The sequence below is a fragment of the Electrona antarctica genome (assembly GCF_951216825.1).
Source record: "Electrona antarctica genome assembly, chromosome: 3".
In the NCBI taxonomy this organism is placed as follows: Eukaryota; Metazoa; Chordata; class Actinopteri; order Myctophiformes; family Myctophidae; genus Electrona; species Electrona antarctica.
This window is the reverse complement of record NC_136808.1, coordinates 10,595,426-10,621,833: the sequence shown is the minus strand read 5'-3', so window position 1 is coordinate 10,621,833 and position 26,408 is coordinate 10,595,426. Positions and strand designations below refer to the sequence as shown.

Here is a 26,408-nt window from a genome sequence, read left to right as displayed (position 1 = left end):
CACCCGCCTTCTAATGAGAGCGCACAATCTGTCTTGGAAGAGCTACCCATCGACAAATCTAATATACAGCAACCTTCCACGTGTTTCTTCACTAGTCCGATCCAGAAGAACACAGTTTGCTGGCCAGTGCGACAGAGCTGATGATCATGAGGTTATATATTCCATTCTTCTCTGGAATCCTGCCTCAAAGCAGACCAGAGGTAGACAAAAAATTTGTATAATGTGAGCTTGAAGATCTGCTATTTTCAAATTGCCAAAATAGGGCTGAAGTAGTTAGTGTGTTTTGTAATAATAATCTAAATCTACAAAGTAACTAGTAGTAACTAAGTTTTAAAACGTAGTGGAGTAAAAGTGCAATATTTGCCTCTGAGATGTATTGGATTAGAAGTAAAAGTACAGAAAAATGGAAATACTCTAAAGTAAAATAATAATAATAATAATAATAATAATAATAATAATATGAGCCAGACTAACGTTATTATGAATTGAGTGTGCAAAACCATACCTATATTAAATTGTTTATAGGATTCAATGTAAGTAAATTAATATATGATGCTACACAGGAGTAGCTTTTTCATATTTGTAATGTTTTGCATATTTTCATAATATTTTTATATTTATATGTACAATTTCAGAAAATGTGTAATACAATAAATCATTGTCTTCGTGTAAGTAATCAACTGGGGAAGTTTCATGGTGATAACTATTAATTACATTTTACCTATTCACCTATAGGCCTACCTACTGAAACATTACAAAATGTGTGATACATATGCAAAATCCTGTAAACAGTTTAATATAGGTATTGTTTTGCCCACTCAATTCATAATTAACGTTCCAATTTTGGAGGTCTGGCTCATGGACTAAAAACTGGTTCTGTACTGAACCGGTTCCCAACCGGTGGAAAAGGGGCCTGAGGGTGAGCACCCATCAGGAAAGAGAGACTATAGTGTGTGAGACTGTGATGTTGGCATCAGTCAAAAAATAAATCCAATATATGCTGTATAAATATTAAGTGTAATAACCGCGTTCCGGTTCATGAGGTCTCGCAGACATTCTAAATGAATCCTGGCTGTCTGAAATGAAAGCAGAGCCGGGGTCTGCCTCGCAGCGTCCACTGGGCTCTCCCTCACGAGCACGATGAGTGTTTTTCATCATCGCTCTCGTCGCGTTTGAAGGTTATTGCGCCGATAAATGTGTTGATACTTTAAAGGTCAGGGCTGGTTTGAGGCAGACCTTTATTGGCGTAGGGGCCGTCGACCATCACCCTCCGCTCATTTGTACAGCGGCCAATAAAGTGGCAACAGCCAGCCAGGGCGATGGTGTTTATGAGACAAGCTAATAAATACCAGTCCTGTAAAGTAACTACCGGTAAGTATATTTACTGTACTTAAAGTACAATTTGGAGGTATTTGTAATTTACTCCATTATTTCCAATTTCCAATACTTAATTCTACTCCACCACATCTCGGATCCAGATTTTGTACTTTTACTCGACTACATTTATTTGAAAGCTTTAGTTACTCACACAATCCTGCACCTGACTTATTCGTAACACTAAAACTAATAAAAACTAAACTAAAACGAAGCGTTTAAATCAATAAATCAAAACTAGCAAACCCGCTCCAAAAACGGGGGTTCGCAAAAGTAATGTAATATTATATAATATGTAATATATTAGTCTTGATTCAAGTAATAAGTAATGTAATATTATTACTTTTTCTAAGGAGTAATAAGTAACATATTACTCTCTATTACACTCTAAGTAATATTGCCCAACACTGACTATTATAACCTTTTGACACATAGTATTACTGTTACCAATATCAATTTCCAGTATGAAGAGCAGGTGAAGATCAGATCAGATCAGTTGAATTTGTTACGAATCAATCCACCATGCAGGAGGACAGGAGGACACAGAGCAGGGAATCAATCCACCATGCAGGAGGACAGGAGGACACAGAGCAGGGAATCAATCCACCATGCAGGAGGACAGGAGGACACAGAGCAGGGAATCAATCCACCATGCAGGAGGACAGGAGGACACAGAGCAGGGAATCAATCCACCATGCAGGAGGACAGGAGGACACAGAGCAGGGAATCAATCCACCATGCAGGAGGGCAGGAGGACACAGAGCAGGGACACAGAGCAGGGAATCAATCCACCATGCAGGAGGGCAGGAGGACACAGAGCAGGGAATCAATCCACCATGCAGGAGGGCAGGAGGACACAGAGCAGGGACACAGAGCAGGGAATCAATCCACCATGCAGGAGGGCAGGAGGACACAGAGCAGGGAATCAATCCACCATGCAGGAGGACAGGAGGACACAGAGCAGGGACGTGCAGAGAGTGTCAGAGAGGCAGGGGCTGAAATCCCCTAAAGAGGGCACTTTTGGACAAAAATAGCGAAAATAGCAGATCTACAAGCTCACAACGCGTCAAACTGCGACACATTGAGAGCTTGTAGATCAGCTATTTTCGGGGCGTACGACATGGAGATCTTCTAAACAAATTTGCTCAACGCAAAATACTGTGTTCAAGTTCAGGAGAAAAAGCAATTCTCCTGAATGCTGCCTTCCAGCATGGCATGGAAAGGAGTGGCATTTGCATTTATTTCACCATAGTAAACGCTGCAATTCCTGGTTTGAAAAGGCCAGTTGTTTTACAAACGGGTAAAGGGGCAGGGGCTGAAGCCCCCTTTGATGTCTGTGTGTGCACGTCCCTGACACAGAGGTAACATCCTCAGACAGACAGACCTTTATTGGTCTGTCATGGGAAATGTAATCATAATGAATTGCATTTTTATAGCACTTTTCCAAATGCTCAAAGCGCTTTACAATGGTTCATTCATTCATTCATACATTGGGAGGTGAAGCGGCGAACAGTCAACGCCAGCGTCCTCACTTCACACATTCACACACCAATGGTGGCAAGCTTACACCGACCGACTCATTGGAGGCAATGTAGGGTTCAGTGTCTTGCCCAAGGACACTTCGACATGTGGACAGGAGGAGCCAGGATTCGAACCGCCGACCCAGGGATCATTGGAGGACCTGCTCTACCTCCTGAGCCACAGCCGCCCCAATGGGTCCCATGGGAAATGTAATCATGTAGTGATTGTTGTCCTGAACGTATCCATCCATAGTCCATAGCTCTGAGAGTGTACAACAATCACACTGGCCCTCTAATAACTCTGCTCCTAGGGGTGGCTGCAGATATTAAAGGTCGGGCAACAGATAAGAAACAACCTTTGATATTTACATACCAGTTCACAAAAGCTCACGGGATCTATTACATGTGACATATTGAGCCCATTATGACACACAGTATGGCAGCCCCCTAGTAGTCAGTTGTTCGTTCAGACACACGGAAAACTACTGTGGCCAGACGTAATTTTTTGGGTTCAAGTAGGACTAATAATACAAATTTTGCTGTAAAACTTTGTAAAAAAAAATAGATATTTAGCCACTTGTTCGAATGCCCCCGCTCCCATGTCTAAAATCATTAAAATGAAACACTCATCTTTTACTTTCTCTAATAACAACCTAAAACATGACCCAAAGTTGTCCTTTAAGTACATTTTGATGCCGATACTTTTGTACTTTTACTCGAGTAAATTTTGAATATGGGACTTTTACTTTGCAGTATTCATACTTTTACTTAAGTCAAAATATCTGTGTACTGGCCTGGTCCATGGCTCAGCGGTCCAGGCACCTTGGCTGGTGATCCAGTCTGGCACGGGGGTCGACTCCCGGGTTCGACTCCCGATCCCGACGGCCTTTACTGCATGTCACCCCCCCATCTCTCTCCCCATTTCCTGTCAGCCTACTGTCTGTCCCTCCATATAAAATAAAATAAAACATTTAAAATATCAAATACTTTTTCTCTCCACAGATGCGTCCACTTGCATGATGTCAGAGTGGATCAGCTGGTCTCCGTGCAGCGCGTCGTGTGGACTGGGCACGCGCTCACGAGAGCGCTACGTCAAGCAGTTCCCAGAGGACGGCTCGGTCTGCACACTGAACACAGAGGAGAGCGACAAGTGTGTCGTCAATGAGGAATGCAGTGAGTTCTCCCTCTGACACAACCTTGTCTAGTTTAAGACTTACACATGCACACAGCAAAACATCTCAACCAGACATCTATTTTAGTCAAATAATGACAAAAGAAAAAAAAGACTCAATTGTGTGTTGCCAGTGCCACTTGTCAATGAAGAATGCACTGAGGTCCCCTGACAAAACCTTGTCTAGTTTAGGCCTGACGTAAAAAATAAAAAAAACGTTCGCTCTGAAATAATATATATTCAAAGATTTGTGCCACATTTTTACGATTTTTCAAAAATAGCAGACCTACAAGCTCGTAGATCTGCTATTTTTCAATAGCTAAAGTATAAAGTAATGCTTAGTTAAAACACCAAAAGGGGTTCCCGTTCAGAATGGGTTAAGACTTACACATGCACAAAGAAAAACATCTCAACCAGACATTTATTTTAGTCAAATAATGACAAAAGGGAATAAAAGACTCAATTGTCACTGACAAGTGTGTTGTCACTTGTCAATGAAGAATGCACTGAGCTCCCCTGACAAAAGTTTGTCTAGATTTTACACATGCACAGCAAAATCTCAACCAGACATCTTTTAGTCAACTGAAAAACAATAGAGTCATGAGGGTGAGCAATACCAATTAGTAAGTAATTCACTTATTCTGCTGATATATAAGATTATGCAGAGCGTTGACTCCATTGTGTTTGACACTATTATTATTCATATTGATTCATTCTTAGTCCTACAGTACAATGGTGTCGTGTGCAGAATAAAGATACCCCATCTACAAGCTCCCAATGCGTCACGATGCGCCACTTTGTGAGCTTATAGATATTGCTATTACCACAAAACCTTTATTTTTAATGTATAAACAATTATGACATTTATGCAAACATAATTCTTGATTATTTCAAATAATTGCGATCAGGTGATTATGTAATAGGGGTGGGACGATATGGGTACCTCACGATACGATATCTGTGGTGATATTAGGCCCTCGATAATGATACTCGATATATTGCGATATTCAATATATTGCAATTGCCATCGTGCAGCCTCCAGCTTTTCACCAGAGGAGAAAAACAGAATTAATTTATTTTTTAATCCAAAATGAGTTAATAGCACAGGCAGACTCTTCACATATACTAGAGCAGGGGTAGGCAACCTTTATTATCAGAAGAGCCATTTTTGGCCCAAAAACGTATTACAATTCTATCTGGAGCCGCAAAATATGTTTGCTTTAATAAAGCAAACTTTAATTATTTGTGATTTTTCTGGTCTTTCAATATTACATTGTATTGTTTGCTAATTTCTCAAAGCATGTCAAGTATACTGTACCAGTAAGCCTGCAGCATTGGTGGTGAAAACAAACAAAGTTGTCTTATCATTAATACATTCTTCTATTCTTCTATTTTCCTTCATTAAATTTGATTCTTATTTTTATCTGGTGTATAGGCAACATTGTTTTGCAATATCTAAATGAAAGAATAACTTTATGCCTACTACAAATTCAATAATAAATTATGATTAAATGTAAAAAAAAAAAAAAGAAAAGAAAAGAAAAGAAAAAGAAAACCTCATTCCTTTTCATACATCTTTGCCGTAGCAACTGGGAGCCACGGGAGAGGGCCTATAAGAGCCACATGTGTCTCTAGAGCCGCAGGTTGCCTACCCCTGTACTAGAGCATTTCCGAAATATATGTCAGAGCTGAAATCGACATATGAAATAAATCTTTCAAGCCTGTTTTCTCAACTCGCTCTTTTCTGCAAGACATTGCTCTATAAGCCATACTCCAAAACTGGTGGGTCAAACTGAACAACGGAAAACGAAACGAAAATGTTAAACAAATTCAATGACTTAGCCTCGGTCAGAAACAGAAATTGGCCCTATTATGTAATATTATATTGGCCCTATTATGTAATGATTGTGACAGGCCTAGCTAACAGTAGCTCTATGTGGGTTCTTGTTGCCACGCAGCGCCCAGCAGCTGTCTGGTCACAGAGTGGGGCGAGTGGGACACCTGCAGCGCCACGTGTGGCCTGGGCATGAAGAGGAGGGAGCGCATGGTCAAGATGCCACCCGCCGACGGCTCCATCTGCGCAGCCGAGGTGTTGGAGGTGGAGAAGTGCATGATGCCAGAGTGCCGTGAGTATAAGCAGCGTTGCAACTACATGGGCTATAATGCTATAATGCTATAAGTGTCTTCTATACAGCAATGGTTCTCAAACCTTTTCAGGTCAAGGACCCCTAAATCGACATTTATTAGCCCCCCATTTGAAAAGATATGCCATGCCAGGGACCCCCATAAGAGAAGATTTTTATTACGGTTCTATCAGTGATTCTCAACCAGTTTAATTTCAAGGACCCCCAGTTTGACATGCATTAGTCTATACGGACCCCCCCATTTAATGACATTCCTATCTCCGTCACTGAGGATATTCACGAGAGAGAGAAAATGTTGAGAGCATTATAATGTCTTCTGCATGCATATATTACCTTGTATTTCTATTAACAATTCAATTAATTTGAACATGTATATAATAATAATCATGAATAACTTATATATGTAACATTTGTAAAACATTACAATATTGGTACAGTAGGGTAGGGTAGGCCTACTACTGGCCAATCTGGACTGGAGGGGCACAAAATCCAATCTGGGGGGGGGGGGATATCCCCCAATGCCCCCCTGTAGAGACGGCACTGCATAAAACCCTAATGGCCTCGTATATTTCATGAAAGCACAGGTGAAAGCCTCTGCAAGCCAAATAGCCAATCTGCATTTATTTTGATAGGCTGTACCGTATAACAGCAAAAACCTAGGTTAAAATGATAATGCCAAAGTATCATAATTGCACCTGTGCTAATTGTTTAGGATACACAGTAGTAGGGTGGAGCTGATATTTGTTTTTGTTTAATCACTGAATACTAGTGAACAAGGTTTATAATAGGAAAATGCTATCCTATTACACTGGATCATGAAGACAAATGGTGCATTTATATAGTGCCTTTATCCAAGGCGCTTTACAGAGAGTGTGCATTACATTCACCCATTCATACACACATTCATGATGGAGGAAACCATGCAAGGCACCAGCCTGCACATCGGGAGCAATTAGGGGTTCAGAGTCTTGCTCAAGGACACTTCGACACTAGACTGGAACTCACCTATGCTTTTTATGGCATAGGCAGCTCCCGGCAGGATCCGCCGGGAAAAACTATGCCCAGCTGCTGGACATGAGACTAATTAATTAGAGCGACAGAGAGAGAGAGGAGTGTGTGTACATGTGTGCGTGTGTGGCAATTTAACAAAGGTGCAGACGATCAGAAATCAGCAGAGAGTGATCGAAATTTGCGGTACTCTATGCCGAATTTTTTCTCCCTGGAAATAAAAGCGTCTGGGTTTCCGAGGCTACTTTGACACTGACTGGGGGAGCCCGGGTTCGAACTGGGAACCTTGCGGTTTCGATCCGGTCACTCTACCCCTGAGCCACTGCCACCCCCAAATATAATGTGTTATTCTCATGAGCTCTTCAGAATTAGTGAAGTGTGCCGCCCGAATCGATACAGTAACAATGACTACCACAAAAGTAGTCTGTCATGCTTACAGTGAATTTTACATTCATTTTTGATCTGTTCATTTTAATTTGCATTAGTGTAATGCATTGATATAAAGGTATGTGTGCCGCCGGACAGAGAACCTGTACTGAATGAATTCTCTCACATACAGACACGATCCCCTGCATGCTGAGCCCGTGGTCGGACTGGAGCGACTGCAGCGTTACGTGCGGGAAGGGCTTACGGACACGCCAGCGCATGCTCAAGTCCCCCGTGGAGCTGGGTGAATGCACAGAGGATCTGGAACAGGTGGAGAAGTGCATGCTGCCAGAGTGCCGTAAGTACCGTGCGGTCGACACGCACGCACGCACGCACGCACGCACACACGCACGCACCCTTCATTATAAGTCATTATAACATGCATAATGATACATTTGTAATGTGTAATGGGTTATGGTTATTATTTTATATGGTTAAGCAAAATGAGTAATTGAGGAATCCCTGAGGAAATCGGGGCTGATTTTGAAATGATCGGAATCACATATTGGATTGGTTTTCCAAAGCAGTGGGCGCAGGCTTTTTAGCGGAAGTTGTTATAGCAACTACATGGAATTTAGATCTATAATGGCAAGCATGTGCTTCTAAAGATAACACGAGCAGCTTACACGGTAGATAGAAGAAGAGAGTGTCAAAAGTAGACAGCACCTGATTAACCTGAGTCTACACTCACATTAACACCACGAACAGGCTCTCTCTCTCTCTCTATGCACAGATGAACACATTTACGCAATCCACACATGAGCACGAGGAGTTAATATTCCTGTCACACACGGTAAAAGAGCAGGAAGACAGATTAACATAAAACAAGACTCTTATTCAGGGGGTGATTATAAAGTGACATCACACAGATGGTGGCCTTTGTTCTTAGAGATTGTTAGTGTGTCGTAAGTAGCGTTCAAACCTTGTGTTTCGGGTATAGTTTATCAAAAAGGTATTGCTCTTGTTATGAATTGTATTAATGTTCACACGTTGGCAGCTTTGCATAATCACTTTGAGATAACATTCATCCTGCTTGTTTCCCTGGAGGATTATCGTGTATGCATGACATTATTAGCTCAGCCAGATGGAAAGTCTCAAAATATTGTCCTTATCACTGCTTAAATCTCCTCGTTTCATCTTGTTTTCTTTTGCTCTCTCACTAATCCTCCCTGCCTGCCTGCTTTACTTCTAGGGTGTTCGAGTCCCATTGCATGTCTCTACCCGTCTCTCTCTCTCTCCTCTTTCCTGTCATTCTTCACTTGTATACTATCAATAAAGGCAGACAAAACAAAAATCAAAAATCTTAAAAAATAGCAGATCTACAAGCAGATCTACAAGCTCATAGCGCGCCACCGAGTGGTGCGCTATGAACTTGTAGGTCTGCTATTTTTGAAAAATCTTTTTTTGTGTTTCAATATTTTTTGTCATATTGACATATTGTCCAAGACATGGACAATACATGAACTTATGACACATGGGCACAACATACGACACTTAACCCATTCTGGGCGGGAACCCCCTTCTGTAACAGTTTTTTTTTTTTTTTTCCTTTCTCTATTAAACACTGAGGTTCTCTGGGGGTTTAAATCAAGAACTATAAAGAGCGAACGTTTTTTTTATTTCGACGTCAGCCCTAAATGGGTTATTATTATCCTTCTCTCCTACAGCCACAGACTGCACGGTCTCGGAGTGGACCGAGTGGTCCGAGTGCAACAAGTCGTGCGGGAAGGGCCACGTGATTCGGACGCGCATGGTGAAGCTGGAGCCCCAGTTCGGCGGAGACCCCTGTCCCGAGACCGTCCAGCGGAAGAAGTGCAAGGTCAGGAAGTGCAACAACCGAGGCGGCGGCGGCGGCGCCCAGGCCAATAGCGACGAGAAGAAACGGCGCAAGGAGCAACGCGAGAAGAGGAGGAGCAAGCAGGGCCGGGAGGAGGTCACCGCCGCCGTCGAGCATCCGGGTTGGTTGATGCCTCTTTCTCTGCAACTTTCACTAGTGGTGGAAAAACAGTACTCTAATGTTTCACTATAGCATAAACTGTAGCAATATAGAAATACTCTGTTACAAGTAAAAGCCTGTGAGTAAATGTACAACAGTATTGGCATGCAAAAATGTATACTTAAAGTACCAAAAGTAAAATTTCACATTTTCAAATAGTAGTTTGAAATAGTTTGATAGTTTGAAAATAGCAGATCTACAAGCTCACAATGCATTGCATCGTGACGCATTGTGAGCTTGTAGATTGGCCAAAATGTATATAGGGCTGAAGTGGTTAATGTATGTTTTGTAATAATAATCAAAATCTAAAAAGTAACTAATTGTGGTGGAATAAAAGTACAATATTTGCCTCTGAGATGTAGTGGAATAGAAGTATATGTACTGGCAATTGGAAATACTTAAGTAAAGTACAAATAACTCAAAATTGCACTTAAGTACAGTACTTGACGTAATGACATGTGCTTGGTTACATTCCACCGCTGAACGTGTGTTTCTTATTTCCTTGCGGTGAATCGGTCAACCAATCCACACGCTCAAACAATTGATGCTTTTTTTCCCGCAGGTTGCAAGATGAGGCCATGGTCGAGTTGGACGGACTGCACCAAGCTGTGCGGCGGGGGGATACAGGAGCGTCTGATGACGGCAAAGCGGAGGTTTAAGGGCGCCCAGCTGCCCAGCTGCAAAGACAGGAAGGAGATCAGGGCTTGTAACGTGCACCCCTGCTAGGAGGCTAGACGAAGGGCAACAAGGGGCTGGGTGGGGTGGAAGAAGGGTCATTTATTAAAGGACCACTTCACCACTTTTCAACATATCTTCACATAATTGGTCCTCACTAATGTTCATGATGATATGCCACAATTTCCTCGTACTTCTACTGAGGTCTGTGTCTCATAGGAGGGCTGTGGGCAGGTCATCTTCCAGTGACATCATCGATGGATGGCTTTCTATTCCTGAAAAGTTGCAATGTGATAATGGAAGCCATCGTTCTCACAATACAAATATAAATATAAACATTTTTTTTTAAATAAATCTGCCTAATGATGTCACTGATAGACGGGTTTCTGAGCTGCCACACATGAGCTGCCACCTATGAGACACAGACCGAGTAGAAAATAATTGTGGCATTTTATCATGAACATTAATGAGGACCAATTACATGAAGGTAGGTTGAAAAGTGGTGAAGTGGTCCTTTTAAGGGACGACACTGCTGGGACCAAGAGACGGTGTGACACGTGATGTCACACAATGATCCCATGATGCACTCTGTTTAGGGCTGAACTGGCACACACTTGAATCAGTATTGGTTGAATTCAGAGACTAGAGACTAGATAGTGTCTATGTAAGAGAACTCTTGGTTGCTATAGCTAAATCTAAAGGTGCTCCGATCAGGTTTTTTGGGACCGATCCCGATCACCGATTGCTTATTCTCACGATCGGCCGATACCAATCTTGTGCGTGAGGGAAAATGTTGAATATTTCCCAAATTAACATGTCAAAACCCACGTCCAAACTGTTCCTGTGTGTGTGTGCGCGGAGGAAGGGAAGAATGTTTAGGCCTGTCACAAAGATGCAAAACGATATTATACTATTTCTCTGATTGACATGTATACCACTTAACACTTATGATGCTGCCAGAGTTCTTCAGAATAAAGGCGCTATAGAGTGCCAAGCAGATGGGCAGATTTCACTTTGAAAAGCCCCAGAAGGATGCACATGAAGTGCACAAAGACCCACACACCGTCTGCACTTGCAATACCAACTTTATTTATAGGCAATGTTTCGGTCAAAGACCTTCTTCAGGCATCCTGAAGATGCCTGAAGAAGGTCTTTGACTGAAACGTTGAGCCCTGCCTACACACCCGGCACCGCCTCAGAGCATATAGGTGTGCATAAGACTTTGTTGCCTACTTTGAAAAGCCCCCGCCTTCCATTTCCATCCAAAACCGGGAGGTATAATGTTCCATTACTACCTCGCGCTACCTTGTCTGATCTCTCTTTAGAAGCGTTAATATTCCAAACGAGATGCTTGGTTAAGTCAGAAATTAGGACAGAACATCGGCGTTCTGATCAAAACGTCAACGCCCGTCAACGAGAAAGTGAATGGCTGTGCGCATGCGCAAAACATGTCGAGGAGCTCTGAACAAGGCGTTGCCTAGCCACGGCCGCTGTCGGATTACAGCGATCCCGTTTTACAGTATATCATTAAAAATAACTAAAAGACGTGTATACACGTCCGAGGCACCCCGTGGTTTTAATTGAGAGGACATGTATACACGTTTTTAGCATCATAAGTGTTAAGTGGTGTTAAAGATCGGTTTCTCCAGATCGGGTAAATTGCCGATCACCGGTCGCGTCATTTTGAGTGAATATCGGCCGATCGGTGGACGATGGATCGGAGCACCTTAAATCCCTCACTCATCCTGTGCATTCAGATGAATGGCCATCAGAAGGGAATATATACTGTACTTGAAGGTCTTTCTGAGGCATTAGGACGAAATGTCTCACAAAGCAGTCATGCAGAGAATTCAAAATCCTTAGCTTCCCAGTGCAAAAAAACTGAGAGCTCTGGATTTGACACCAGACTGATTCTTATGTGCTCTCAAACTTCTAGCTCTGTTACATATAAGATTATTTTGCAAGATTACTGTAAACTTGTTGTGGTATAATAATATATCTTGAATTATTGATGATGATTATGAAATTTCAATTGATTTAATGAGATATAGACATGTTATATCTTGTTGTGGTATCTTTCAGTAGTGCATTATATTCCAGAAGTTAAAAAAGCACAGGTCCCCATGCAGCCATTCCAGTATTTTATAAGCCTTCAAATAACTGTTTATAGGACACAAAATGCCCCAACTATACTACTGTACATTGTAGATGCACCACGACTGAAATCTATATGATTTGGAGCATTTTTAGAAGACTTTGTTATTTTTATTTTTTTTGTTGTGGATTTTTCTTCTTTTTTTTTTTGATAAGAATATCTCCCAAGATTCTTACCAAAGTCTTGTGAAATGAAATGAAATGAAATGAAATCTATATTTACCCAGGGTATCTGGGCTAAGCTCAAGAACTTGTTTCCAGCCAGGCCCTGCTCATAGAACACATTTCATCGTAGTGGTTGATGCCTTGTTCAAGGGCATTTCAGCGGTGGTAATTTTAACGTGTCGGACGGCTGGTTCGAACTGGGAACCTTCCGGTATCTAGACCGCGCCGCTATCCGTTCGGCCACCGCTCCCACCGCTTGTGTATATGGTTTCTAGATGTTTCCCCGTCCTTCTCCCTTTTCTCTGTTCCTCTAACATATTAATATTTTGGAATAATATCACCTTTACAATAAAAGTAAATGTGACATCTTGTCACATGGATTTGTCTTTTTCCTCCGGGAAGGGTTATGTATATATAAAATATTAATGCATTTCATCTTTTCTGCCGCTAGATGGCGATATCAGCTAGTTTCTAAAAGAATATTTCCAAGAGAGGCCAAATTCAATATCCCTGTTCACATACGACCCGAGTCTGTATAAATTGTGTGAATATGAGATCTAAACTGGCCTAGTGGGATTCAACAACATACACACAATAGAGCAGTGGTTCCCAAAGTGGGGTCCGGGGACCCCCAGGGGTCCTTGAGGGAGTTCCAGGGGGTCCCCAGCTAAATTATAGTTTGGAACCAAATGGACCATTATGAGCCTGTAACTCTGAGGGTGTACAAATACTGTACACTCTCAAAGTTAAATTATACACAATATAAATTGGGGGTCCCAGAGATAGACATGGGGGTCCTTGAACTTAAACGGGTTGAGTAGCCTATCACTGCTAGAGCCGTAACATTCTTCTCTTATGGGGGTCCCTGGCATACGTTTTCAAATGGGGGTCTGCAGGGTAATTAATGCAATTTGGGGGTTCTTGACATGAAAAGGTTTGGGAACCACTGCAATAGAGCATAGCAGTGGGCGTGGTTTTCTGGACCCACTGAAAACTCTCCAATTCATTTTTCCCATAGAGATTTGATCAAATATTTATATCAATTATTCTAAGCCTAGAATGCAGCCAACCAGGATCCTGGTGAATCATGACCATAACACTTTTGATTTGGTGGAAAAACATAATTGAATATTAAATTATATGATATAGGCCTACCGTAGGCCTATACTACATTTATGTGTCGGCAGTGGTTCAGAGGTAGAGTCACCGGATGGCAAACGCAATTGGGTGTGTAATGACTACTAATGAAGTACTGTCACCTCATAGACACATGCAAAACTGGAAAAATACAAAAATGGTGGCATCTTTAATAAATTACCCTTTGTTTAGAGTTTTCCATTTTTTTCCACAGAATCAAAAGGTTATTTTAAGTTCAATTCGCTGAGTAATTCACTGTAAGGCGTGTTCCTACAGTGAATTACTTTGCTCATTTCACTTAAATAACCATGGTTACCTTGTAAGTAACCTAACGTTTTATGGTCATGACTCACAGGATTCTGGAAGGCTGGATTCTAGGCTTAAAATAATTGATATAAATGTGTTTTGTGAATCTCTATGGGAAGAATGAATGGCAGATTTTTCAGTGGATCCAGAAAACCACGCCCACTGCTATGCTCCATTATGGAAGGTGATTTGTATAGTGACACAAATCACTATACAAATCAACCAGACAATCATTGTTGTCTGGTTGTGTTCGTACAATGACCACAAGAGGGCAGTAAAGATTAATAAATAAATAAATGATTGACTGAAGATGCATTCAGATTTGACTCTATAGGTACGTAAGTGTGTGAGAAGAAAAACGAAATGCAACCTTTGAATGTTGATTATATTAATATACATTTTCCCATCAAATTGTCCCTAATTATTTCCCCTAGGTAATATAGGGAATTATTTACCTCCCACAGATAGGTTGGTACTGTAGCTATGAAAAACAAAAGGCTGTATTATCATTATTGCCAAACAGCTGTGCCTATGACAGCTCCTCAGAGAACGCTTGTGATGAAATGCTTTTGAAGTGAAGCTTTAAGAAGGGATTTTGGCACAATGACAGTCCAAGCAGTGTTTCTGTTGCAAAGTCTGCCACTTGTGCATAGAGCAAATATAGATGAGAGTGTGCAGTGGTGGAAAAAGTACTCAACATATTGTACTTGAGTAAAAGTATCAATACTGCAATATAGAAATACTCTGTTACAAGGACAGACAAAGTAAGTATTGGTATCAAAATGTACCCAAGGTACCAAAAGTAGAAAGTACTTTATTTCAAGTTTTCAAATGTATACAAATATTTTGAAAACAAGCTCACAATTCCGCATTGGGTGCTGTTGTCAAATGACCGAAATGTATGATAGTATGATGTATGAAGTGGTTAATTGCGACCGTAGACCGTAGACCTGCAAAACCTGTCAGTCAGTCAGGTCACGTATGGTTGTCAGTCCATTACACCTCGTGACCACGCCTCGTGACACATCACACCACCATATACAGTATGGCTGTCAGTCCATCACAATTTACAATTTACAATTTAGGCATTTAGCACGCATCGTGACACACTCCATATACAGTATGGCTGTCTCCATATGAAGATCACGACACTGACCTCATCAAACTCTGGATATAGCCATACATGGAGAACTCTAGACGGGCCTGCACCAAAGTTATTAGTGCAGCCGCACCTAGCAGCCGGTGAAAGCTAGAGTTCTCAACAGGCCCGAAAATTAAGGCCCGGCCCTATACCTGGGCCCTCATCAAACCCAAACACTGCCTCTGATGCCACACTTATATCTCCAAATATGGAGCTAACCTGTTCTGACATTCCATATGTTGATCTGACCTCATCAAACCCTGTACACTCAAGACACTGCCACCCTTAGATCTCCATATATGGAGCTAACCTGTTCTGACATTCCATATGTTGATCTGACCCCCCATGCCAAAGCGCCAGCGCTCGCCCAGCAGTCTGCCGTCACCCAGGTGGATGCGTGCACGCCCTCAGGGTGTCTTGTGTATGTTTTGTAATAATAATCAAAATCTAGAAAGTAGCTATAGAAACTATAAGTGGAGTGACAGTAGATCCGAGATGTAGTGGAGTAGAAGTAAAAGTACTGGAAATCGGAAATACTCAAGTAAAGTACAAATACCTCAAAAGTTATAAGTAGGCCTACAGTGTAAATGTATTTTCCACCACTGTTCCCCTATAGCTGGCAACTGGTCTCAGTGTGATGGGTGTTGTTGGGTTGCCAAATCTGCTTTTGGCTTTTGGCTTAAATGCTAAAGTTTAAACACCAAAGTACCGAATAAACAATATCCTGAAATGGTAGGCCTATTATCATTGGTATTCACATACTCAACTTTTTATCATTATCTAGTTGACCATGTAATTGCACAAAATCATTTGATCACTTTGGAGATGAACTATAACACCTGTGGGTTTGACATACTACACTGATGAAGACAGCATGTTAGCATAACGATGAAGACATTGTTGAAGAATTTTCGCTGCGGCGAGTTAGTAAACTGGAGAGTTCTCCAGATACCTACAGTACATAGCATTTATAATGAGAAATGCATTAGCTCTTTTTTATTAGGATTATATGGCCATATTATTGTGCTTGTTTTGGCTTGTTTTTCGAGGGGAGATTTATTGGCGTATTTCTCTCGCAAGAGTAGGCTTGTTTTGGCTTGTTTCTGGAGGTGGGTTGGCTTATTTCTCTCACGACAGTTGGCAACACTGCTTCTACTGCAGCTGGGGGGAGGGTATATCTTCAATGTGTGCATTCCCTGGTGTGGAACTCTAGGGACAACAGGGGTGAAAAATTCAATACGCACACCTCACACAATGCCATTCCTGTTGCCATGCCAACCACACATTTAACAGACATGGGAAAACAGAGGGAGGATTATCCATGGTTGTGATTATCGCAGTACACTTTAAAGAAGGAGAAATGGTTGACATGATAGAAACAAAGATGGGTAAAGACGAAGCCTAGGGTATGTGTGCGTGTGCGTGTGCGTGTGTGTGTGTGTGTGTGTGTGTGTGCGCGCGTGTGCGTGTGCGTGTGCGTGTGTGTGTGTGTGTGTGTGTGTGTGTGTGTGTGCGTCTAAAACCTTCCTAGACTTCATTCAGGTTGGTTCTGCTACCCCTGTTGCTACAGCAACCAGGCTTCGGCGCTCAGACTGAGGTTGGAAGTGAAGCTATACTGTAGATTGTCATCTCAAACATGCAGTTATGCTAGTTACGCCGTTCCCTTGATATTGTAATGGGTTTCCAATCCATGGGCTGTAGATACGATCGTAAATAATAAGGGCTCGTTATGAACAGAACGTGAGCAAAGTAAATGGTGCATTTACAGTATATAGCGCCTTTATCCAAGTCATAGATTGTGCATTACATTCACACACCGATGGCAGAGGAAACCATGCAAGGCACTACTAACCTGCACATCAGTGGCGTATCTACAATAAGGCGAGGACAGGCTTGACCAAATCCATTTCAGCCTGGCCCAAAATCCATACACTGAGAAAAAAAGAGAGGACAAACACCAAACCTGAGAACTATTATTGGGCAGCTGATTGGCCGTTGCGCGTAGAGCGCAACCCTCAATCACCCATTGGAATGCAAATGCATGCCTTTCAGCTTTTGTAGCGTACTCGTCTGGCAGGTGCTTTGGGTGCTCCTGATTGTGCGCGGGGGACGACGACGACGACAACACACCTGCCCAACATGTAATTCCTGGAAACGCCTCTGATGCACATCAGGAGCACACACGATATGTTTAAAAGTGAGCATGCAAAAGTGAATAAAACAACACAACACAAGGGAACATATTCCCATAAGGGCTCACAAGGATGTATCAATTCTACATGTGTCTTCACCCCTAGAGCAGTGGTTCTCAAAGTGGGCTCCACCGAAATTGTTGATAGTTAGGAACCAAGTTTGGACCCTTACAGGTCTGAAACACAGAGAGCGTACTAATACCAGTGGACTATAGAGCGTCGCAGTCCCGCCCCCTGTCATGACGACGCCAGGCCCAGGAAATGATTCCCAATGCATTTTTCCCATAGACATTTAAAAAAAGTATTTATTTAAAGACGGTTACGCTGCGGACAAAGCCAACTCGAGTCGTGACAAATCATGACAATAAACACAATATTTTGGACCAAACAAATAATTACAAAGAAGAAAAACAACAAAAAAAGTGTTGTAACCTGCCGTTTTTCTTCTTCTTTCTAATTCTTTTTTTGGCCCAAAAAGGGTGTTTGTTGTCATGATTTGCCACGACAAGAATTGGCTTTGTACAACGCTTAAAAGGTATTTAAATAAATACATTTTGAAAAGTATATGAGGAAAATGAACGGAGAATCATTTCCTGGGCCCTGGCCCACTCTGACCTTCAAGAACGCTAACTTACCATAGGGATTTAAACATCTAGTTCTATTAGCTATACTGGGCCCTGGTAGGGGGCGGGACTGCGACGCTCTATTATACGGGTGACAGGTCCATTTGGTTCCATTTGTAAACTCTCTGAGTTATGGGCTCCGTGGGCATACTGTATGCATAGTGCATACCAAACTGGGGGTCCTTCAAATGAAAAAGTAGAGGTCTTGATAACAGCTGGCCTAATTCACTCTATGGGAACTCTAAGCTTTGTGGCCACAAGCTGAAACCATGCAGCTTATACAGCAGGAAAATTGCATAATTGTGATGATTGCATGGCAAACATCACACTTTAGATCAGTGGTCTCCACTATGTTTATCTCAAGCTACTGTACTTGCAGCAATACATATACACTATAGGGTCCTCAAGTATATTCTCACATTGAATGCGGGGGAGAGGGGTCTCTCGTGGAGACAGATACCGGTATGTTTGTCTACATCCTCGATTCCTCGCCAGCCAGAGGGAGTATAACTCATCAGGCTGAAGCTATATATAGACCAATTATTTATTTACAAACATTGAGACTGGTCGCACGGGTGACTGTTTCATGTAATCAATTCCCAACAGATCTCCAAACATTCAACCTCCTCTTGTGTGTTGGCTAGTGAGGTGCACCCTCACTGTGGCAGCGGTGGCCGAACGGATACCGGAAGGTCGCCAGTTCGAATCAGCGGTCCGACACGTTAAAATTACCACCGCTGAAGTGCCCTTGAACAAGGCATTGAACCACTACGATGAAATGTGTTCTATGAGCAGGGCCTGGCTGGAAACAAGTTCTTGAGCTTAGCCCAGATACCCTGGGTAAATATAGTAATCATCATCATCATTTCACCCTAGGAGACAGTTATACTTCATTGCGCAACAGTATTGCGCACATATAGAACAACAAGCTCACATCGCATCGCGGATGCGACTGTTGTGAGCGTAGAGGTCTGCGTGCGCGACACCAATGCAGGACGAAGCATAAATTAAACTTGATTGGCTGCAGGTGCGCGTGCAGCCATGCACAAACAGGCTCTGCTGCTCCCGTTCTTATGACAGCGACTGGAGGTGTGGTTTTGAGGACAACTGCTTTGAATTGCTATTATTGTTCACACACACAACAGAAACCAATGGATTATATATTTCAATAGTGAGAGATCACAATAAAAATCCTAATCATTCTTCCTCCACACTGGGAGAAAAACAGCATCTGAAAGTTTGATGGGGCATTTTTACACATGAGTGCAGTTAGACATTTTCCATTGCATCTTATGAGAGGTGGGGTTCTTGTGCTGCCGGCCTGCGTGCACATGCTGGTGCTTATCAGTGTGACGACTTCTGATAAGGCGTCTATAGCATTCTCCTCTTTACTTACTAGACGCCGCCAATATTGATTAGTTGGAAAAGGGCAGCACTGCCATCTCACAAACGATGGGTAGAGGATATTATGTCACATTAGTCCGGCAGTCGGGGGTGTGGAGTGGGATTTTTTGGTACAGTATATAGTTATTTTTATTGGCCTAAAATATTGTCTATATACATTCATGAATCCACTTATGGGGTTTATATGTGACGCATGACGATACCACAAGGCAAAATGTTAAAAATGTCCACATTTCATTATGTTTTAAGTAGCATGTGATGCATCAAACTATTGGGTTTTCATCATTCCAGACACGCTCCATATATGACCAGTATACAGAATTCATTCCATTTGTTGATCTGACCCCCCTCCCCCCACCATATGCCAAAGCGACAGTGCTCGCCCAGCAGTCTGCCGCCACCCAGGCAGATGCGTGCACGCGACCTCGCCCTTTATAGGGAGAGATGGCTTCTCGCCCTCAGGGCATCTTATTTGAGACGGGGTCTAATACAACATTCACAATGCACCATGCTAAGATGGCAACATGAGCTGGGAAGCCTGGGAACCACATTCCCTCCCCCTATAGCTGTGCTCCCTCAGCCCATGTGCTGCCAACTCTAGCATTTGACCCTCTTCACACGCTCTTACACCACCACCACATCTCTCTCTCTCTCTCTCTGTCAGAAGAAAATCAAATGATGCGGATCTCAGGATCCACGGGATTTGATTTAGCGAGAGCTCCCCCACAGTTCACCAGCATGTCATGATATCACCAGTACAGTATATCACCTGGCAGGAAGCGCTGTTATCTGCAGCTCCAGTACTAGCATGCATGTTCTAATCTATACAGCATGGGTTCTCAAACAGTGGGTCGGGGACCAATGTGTGGGTCGCGGACACATTTCCACGGTGTTTCCTACATTTTGTTTTTAATGATTATTTAATTTTCAAAAAACATCCCTAAAAAATAAAAAAGCAAAGAATCATGAATTAAAAACAAAATTCAATGATTTTTTTCCCTGTTTTTTTTCATGAAGAAATCAAAGAAAAGTCAAAAGAAATTCCATAAATTAGAAAACAAATGGTTTATGAAGTAGTCAAAATAGCCGATCTACAAGCTCATAACGCGTCACTTCGCAAGGCGTTATTAGCTTGTAGATCGGCTATTTTCACTAGTTTGGGTCCCTGAATGGCAAACGTCTATAATCTTTCTTTTGAGTTACAGGCTAAAAAGTGCTGTATGTCAGGGACGTGTTAGAGAGGCAGGGGCTAAAATCCCGTAAGAGGGCACTTTTGGACAAAACAAATAGCGAAAATAGCAGATCTACAAGCACACAAGAGTAGATCAGCTATTTTCGGGGCGCAACCCAGCACTCTTTAGCTATAGAGATGCGGTGTATACGACATGGATTTCTAAACAAATTTGTTCAACGCAAGATACTGTGTTCAAGTTCAGGAGAAAAGCAATTCTCCTGAAGGCTGCCTTCCGGCATAGCATGGAAAGGAGAGGAGGGCATTTCTTCACCATAGTAAATGCTGCATTCCAGGTCTGGAAAGGGCAGTTGTTTTACAGACGGGTAAAAAGGCGGGGGCTGGAGCCCCCTTTGATGTGTATGTGTGCACGTCCCTGCTGTATTGTATAGCCTATATAGTTCTCCACGCCGCACATGTGCTGTGATTCAATTCAATCTTTATTTCAGACCCAAGGGAGGTCCATATCACACTAGAAACACATTTCAACAAAAATAACAGCAAAAGAAAAAATACTTTCACCATGTTCAGTTTGGAGCATACAGACTAGTCTAGTGTGCCAATGGTTCCACAGTCTAGAGGAGAACCTGACAGAACTGCGTATAGGGTTAGTTATGACAGCAACGATCTCATTCACTGGCTCAGATGCCCTTAACCCATGCAGGCCTGACGTCGAAATTAAAAAAAAAAAGTTTTCTAAATCATGACAATTTTCGGGAAAGATTTGAGGCACATTTTAACGATTTTTCAAAAATAGCAGACCTACAAGTTCATAGCGCGCCACTCGGTGGCGCGCTATGAGCTTGTAGATCTGCTATTTTTCAATAGCTAAATTATAACAATGTTTAAAACACCAAAAGGGGTTCCTGCCCCAAAATGGGTTAATGGTTAATGTGGTTAAACGCTAACGTGACATGGATGCGTTCCAGGTCTCAATGGATTAATATAGGCCTAAATCTGTGCTTTTCAACCCTTTTCATATCAGGGTCCATTATTTATTTGGCATTTGAGCCATAGACTACCGTTTGATGACATTTATAGCCTCTCAGACCCAAAACAAATGTTTTGTCGTCGGATTGGATTTTGCCCACAATTCCATGCTGTATTGATGTTGGTAGAGTGGTACCATAGGAGAGATAACAGTCATTGATCAAAAATATCAATTATTCTACATTCTCAAATTGTGTAGATTTCTTGTAAATTAAACAATGCAGATCCATCCATCCATCTTCAACCACAGATGTCTAACAATAATTTAACTCTTGGTCTATGTGGTTTAATTTTACACTCTCAAGAGTTAAAGATTTAACATGGGTCCATTTGGTTACCAACTCTCTATCATGTAGCTGGGGACCTCCTGGAACCCCCTCAAGGACCACTGGTGGTCCCCGGACCACTGGTTGAAAACCACTGATATAAATGCATGCATGGTTGCGTTGCACAGCAGAGCAGGTGGACAGCCCAACACTGACAAACATCTGGCTTGCACTGCAGGAGCTTCTTGGAGCTCATATACAGTCATTATGCGCTACTGTGAGTTGTCTGACGCAGACTTGTTTGTAGCGAACCGGAGGTGGGCAGTTTACAGAGGTGTACAGAAAGATCTAAAGAGCGCCTGCTAAATTTGCAACACAGCATGTTCCCTTGAGCATACTGTACTAGCTTGAAGCTTCTGTCTATACACTGTCCTTGTCAGAGAGGTCATTTGAGATTATGGACCAAATATTGAATCCCACAGCAGACACTGAGGGAGGGAGATAGAAGTCTGGAATTTCTTTATAAATGGAAGGTTTGCCGTTCAAAACCAAGGATGATTATTTTTTCTTGTCCAGATCTAATCTTCATTCCTATCAGGGTAAAAAGACTAGCACTTAATTTAAACCCAGAAACTAAATTATTATCCATTGGTAAGCCTTTAGCAACTGAACTTTCCAGGTAGACAAAATGCTGTGCCAAAATGTTCAGTAACACGTTTGGGTTATGTGAGTTTTATACTGTATAAGTAGCATGCTTTGTGTTATGTGAGTTTTATACTGTATAGCATGCTTTGTGTTATGTGAGTTTTATACTGTATAAGTAGCATGCTTTGTGTTATGTGAGTTTTATACTGTATAAGTAGCATGCTTTGGGTTATGTGAGTTTTATACTGTATAAGTAGCATGCTTTGGGTTATGTGAGTTTTATACTGTATAAGTAGCATGCTTTGGGTTATGTGAGTTTTATACTGTATAAGTAGCATGCTTTGGGTTATGTGAGTTTTATACTGTATAAGTAGCATGCTTTGTGCCGAGGCCGACCTGGTTATAGCTTTGTAGAGACTCACTTCGTACAGTGTTCACCTTTGAACAGTGGTGGAAAAAGTACTCAAATGTTTCACTTAAGTAAAATAACCAATACTGCAGTGTTCATTTTTGAGTGGTGTAAACCACTCCTACAACTGGCTTTTGTGTGCAGAAAAAAATGAGCATGGTTGCTATGTTCAAAATAATTTCTGACGTAATTAAATCACACCCGGGTGAACTGGATGACCGTAGCAACCATGCTCATTTTTTCTGCACAAAAAAAGCCAGTTGTGAAATCACATCCGGGTGTGATTTCATTACGTCAGACATTACGTCAGACCACAGCTGATCAGGCTATATAATACCTTACACCACTCAGTTCACACGGGTGTGATTTTTTCACAATATTTTGATTTAGTCTTTTGAATAACACACCATTTAGTCTTAGTCCTCTTAGTCGACTTAGTCTTTAGTCTTAGTCTTAATGCAATGTTAATTTTGCCAGTCTTATTAGTCAACAAAATTAACACTGCAATATAGAACTACTCCATTGCAAGTAAAAGTCAGAAATTCAATTTTTTTTTAAAGTACAAAAGTATTGACATCAAAATGTACAAAAAGTAAAAGTACTTATTATGCAGAATGTCCCGTTTCAAGTTTTTGAATGTATAATAATGAAATGATACATCCGATCTACAAGCTCACAAGCTCAAAAGCTTGTAGATCGTCAATTTTCAAATGGCACGAAATCTATATACTGCTGAAGTGGTTAATGTAAGTTTTGTAATAATAATCAAAATCGACAAAGTAACTACAGCAACTAAAGTTTTCAAATAAATGCAGTGGAGTAAAAGTACAATATTTGCCTCTCTAATGTAGTGGAGTAGAAGCAAGAAAAAGTACTGACAATGGGAAATACTCCAGTAAAGTAAAAATACCTACAAATTGTAGGCCTACTTAAGTACAGTACTTGAGCAAATGTATTTAGTTACTTTACAGACCATGCCTTTGAATGGTATCGTGGGCACTGCTCAGCGAGAGTAGAGCGGCTCGGGGTAACTATATCTGGGCAGCGGTGGCCTAAGGGTTAGAGGAGCGCCCTTGTAGCCGACGGGCAGGAAAAATGTGGGTCAGGAAGTGATTGGTCATCACTCACCCAACACTGCTGAAGTGCCCTTGAGCAAGGCACTGAACTGCTCCAGTGGAGCTGCTTAGTGGTGTCGTAGAAATGTAGATGTATACCCCTTTATAAAAGAGTATCTCCTCTAAGTCATTTCCTCTGAGATTATCTCATCTGTCACACCCCTGTGGTGCTGTTTTGTTGAAAATGTTACTGTCCCATTTGTTGAACTGATAGGCTCAAGTCTTGAGGCTATGTTGGGGGTTGATGTTGGGGGTTGGCTGTTGTGGGACTAAAATCCTCATACTTCCAAACTCTGAATTCTTGTGTTGCCTCACTATTATATGTATTGTCTTTCTGAGCATGTGTCCTACAGACTGCCTTAACATTGGCCAACAGTATAAGACTGTGGTTGTACTGGTCAGCTCACAGGTTTTAATGTGTGTGTCTGTCTATGTGTTTCTATGTGCAGGGGCGTTGCTGAAAATGAGCACTTGTGCTCAGCTACTACCCTGGGTAAACAAAGGGGGGAAAAAACAGAATTGCTGTGCAGCAGTTAATTACTAGAATTTACTTGTTTTCGCACACCAGATAACAGGCGCTAATGCACCCCATAAAGCCCAGCTGTTAGGGTGTACCATGTTTTTGTTGTTTTCAAAGCATAATAATCATAATAATGGTGTCCCCAGTGAGACTCGATCTCTACTAGTCTAGTGGGCTTTTCATAATATAGCTTTATCTTGTAAATAGTTAAGACTCTCAGCTCATTTCAGTCTCACAGCTTCACAACTGAACATCTGCTTCTACCTAAAAATCCTTCCCAACAGCATACTGTAGTACGAGAGGTTTCCATCGGGGTGTACGTGGCTACTGTTGGAGATGCAGAGCGATTTCAACATCCTGATTATGCTGATGATATCTTATATATAATCACAGAGCAATATGATCTTAATTATGATGCTTGTAATCCTGATGGAGTTCACTCTGCGCCGGCGGTAATCTAAATGATAATGTGCATGCAGAGATTCAGTTCATATATTTACACACTTTTTTGCATGTTTTTAATGGCATCTTGTCATACAGTACAGTAACAATTGGCCCACATAACCAGATCATGTGCTCTAAAGGGTAATAATAATATGCAACATATACAAGCATTCTATAATGAATATAGCTGTTGCGTATAGAGTGACAAGCTCAGTAAATTGTAATTTGTGTTTGAACAGCTTGCACAATTATCTGTCTATTTGAAGAAGGCACCGCAGTGCACACAAGATGGCGGAACACCTGCCATAGCTTGCAACGTTTATTCAAAATAGACGTTTCTCTACGTTTCATTTAGACATCATGGAAGAGATTTGAGCAGAGCACGGGGCCCACACGAGACAGAGGAAAGGTTAAATCTTTCATGGGCTTAGAGGGTGTGGGGGGAGGGTATTATAGAAGAGAAGATGCTGCTATAATATTCACAGCGAGCCTGTTTCGTCTTCCTTTACTTTTGAGGTTTGACAGCCTTTGCGTATCGGCCCGGGGTCAAACTAGTCACAGATAAAAGGAAGGATACAACAAAGTGAGCAAAGAGGGAGGGGGATAAGAAAAGTGAGCTGTCTTTTTCAACGTTTTATAAAGTTCGGGGGGGGGGGGGTACAGATCGCTCCCTCTTGATTTGCTTCAGCAAATCAGCAGGCAGGTCATCTGTCTGGAAAGTGTCTGAGGAAATATAGAATTTCATAAACTAATAACACTTCACAAGGAAAAATCAATATGGTGGTCAGACTGGCAAAGGTTCTTAGACCATAGCAAAGCACAATGGTGATATCAGTTTGAGTTTATCAGGTGGTATCTGTGTGGGGAAAAACAATTATTGTGTTCTAGATACAATGTAGTTATTTACAGGCTCTTTTTTTAATACATTTATTGGTTCAATATTTACCGGCACAGACTTAACCACTTTTCTTTCACTTTCAAAATCTAAAAAATTTTAATAAAAGCTATATTTGATGCTTTTGTGTGACACTCTTATACGACGAAGAAGTCATTCATTTACAGAAATAAAGAAATATGGAGATGCAAGGTTTCTGCCTGACAGCAATGCTATGCAGAATATAACCTGATCTGAGTATAGCAGCACGTCTTTCCTGTCCAGACAGTGTGCTGAATACAATAAATGCATTCCCGTTTTCAACTAGAATAATATAGTAGAAATATCTTCTTATGGTAGAAATCTTTTCTTTCAAATATTGCTGCTTAATGTTACATTTGGAATTCTAACATTCAGTGGTTAACCCAGGGTCAGCAACGCAGGGTCAGCACCTTTGCAGCGCTAGCATTTTCATGGT

The 26,408-nt window shown here is 41.7% G+C and overlaps 1 protein-coding gene across 1 annotated transcript in view; it reads left to right on the top strand.

The window, feature by feature from the left end:
- spon1a (spondin 1a) overlaps positions 1 to 10,375 on the top strand; it is a gene marked incomplete at its 5' end in the record, with an annotated part of 197,525 nt that extends 187,150 nt beyond the window's left edge. The window contains 5 exons of the mRNA XM_079498017.1: positions 3,897 to 4,067; positions 6,024 to 6,191; positions 7,777 to 7,941; positions 9,311 to 9,601; positions 10,202 to 10,375. Coding sequence (XP_079354143.1) covers positions 3,897 to 4,067; positions 6,024 to 6,191; positions 7,777 to 7,941; positions 9,311 to 9,601; positions 10,202 to 10,365 — 959 coding nt within the window. The 3' untranslated portion in view covers positions 10,366 to 10,375. The remainder of the gene's footprint in view (positions 1 to 3,896; positions 4,068 to 6,023; positions 6,192 to 7,776; positions 7,942 to 9,310; positions 9,602 to 10,201) is intronic.
- Between the last annotated feature and the right edge of the window lie 16,033 nt (positions 10,376 to 26,408).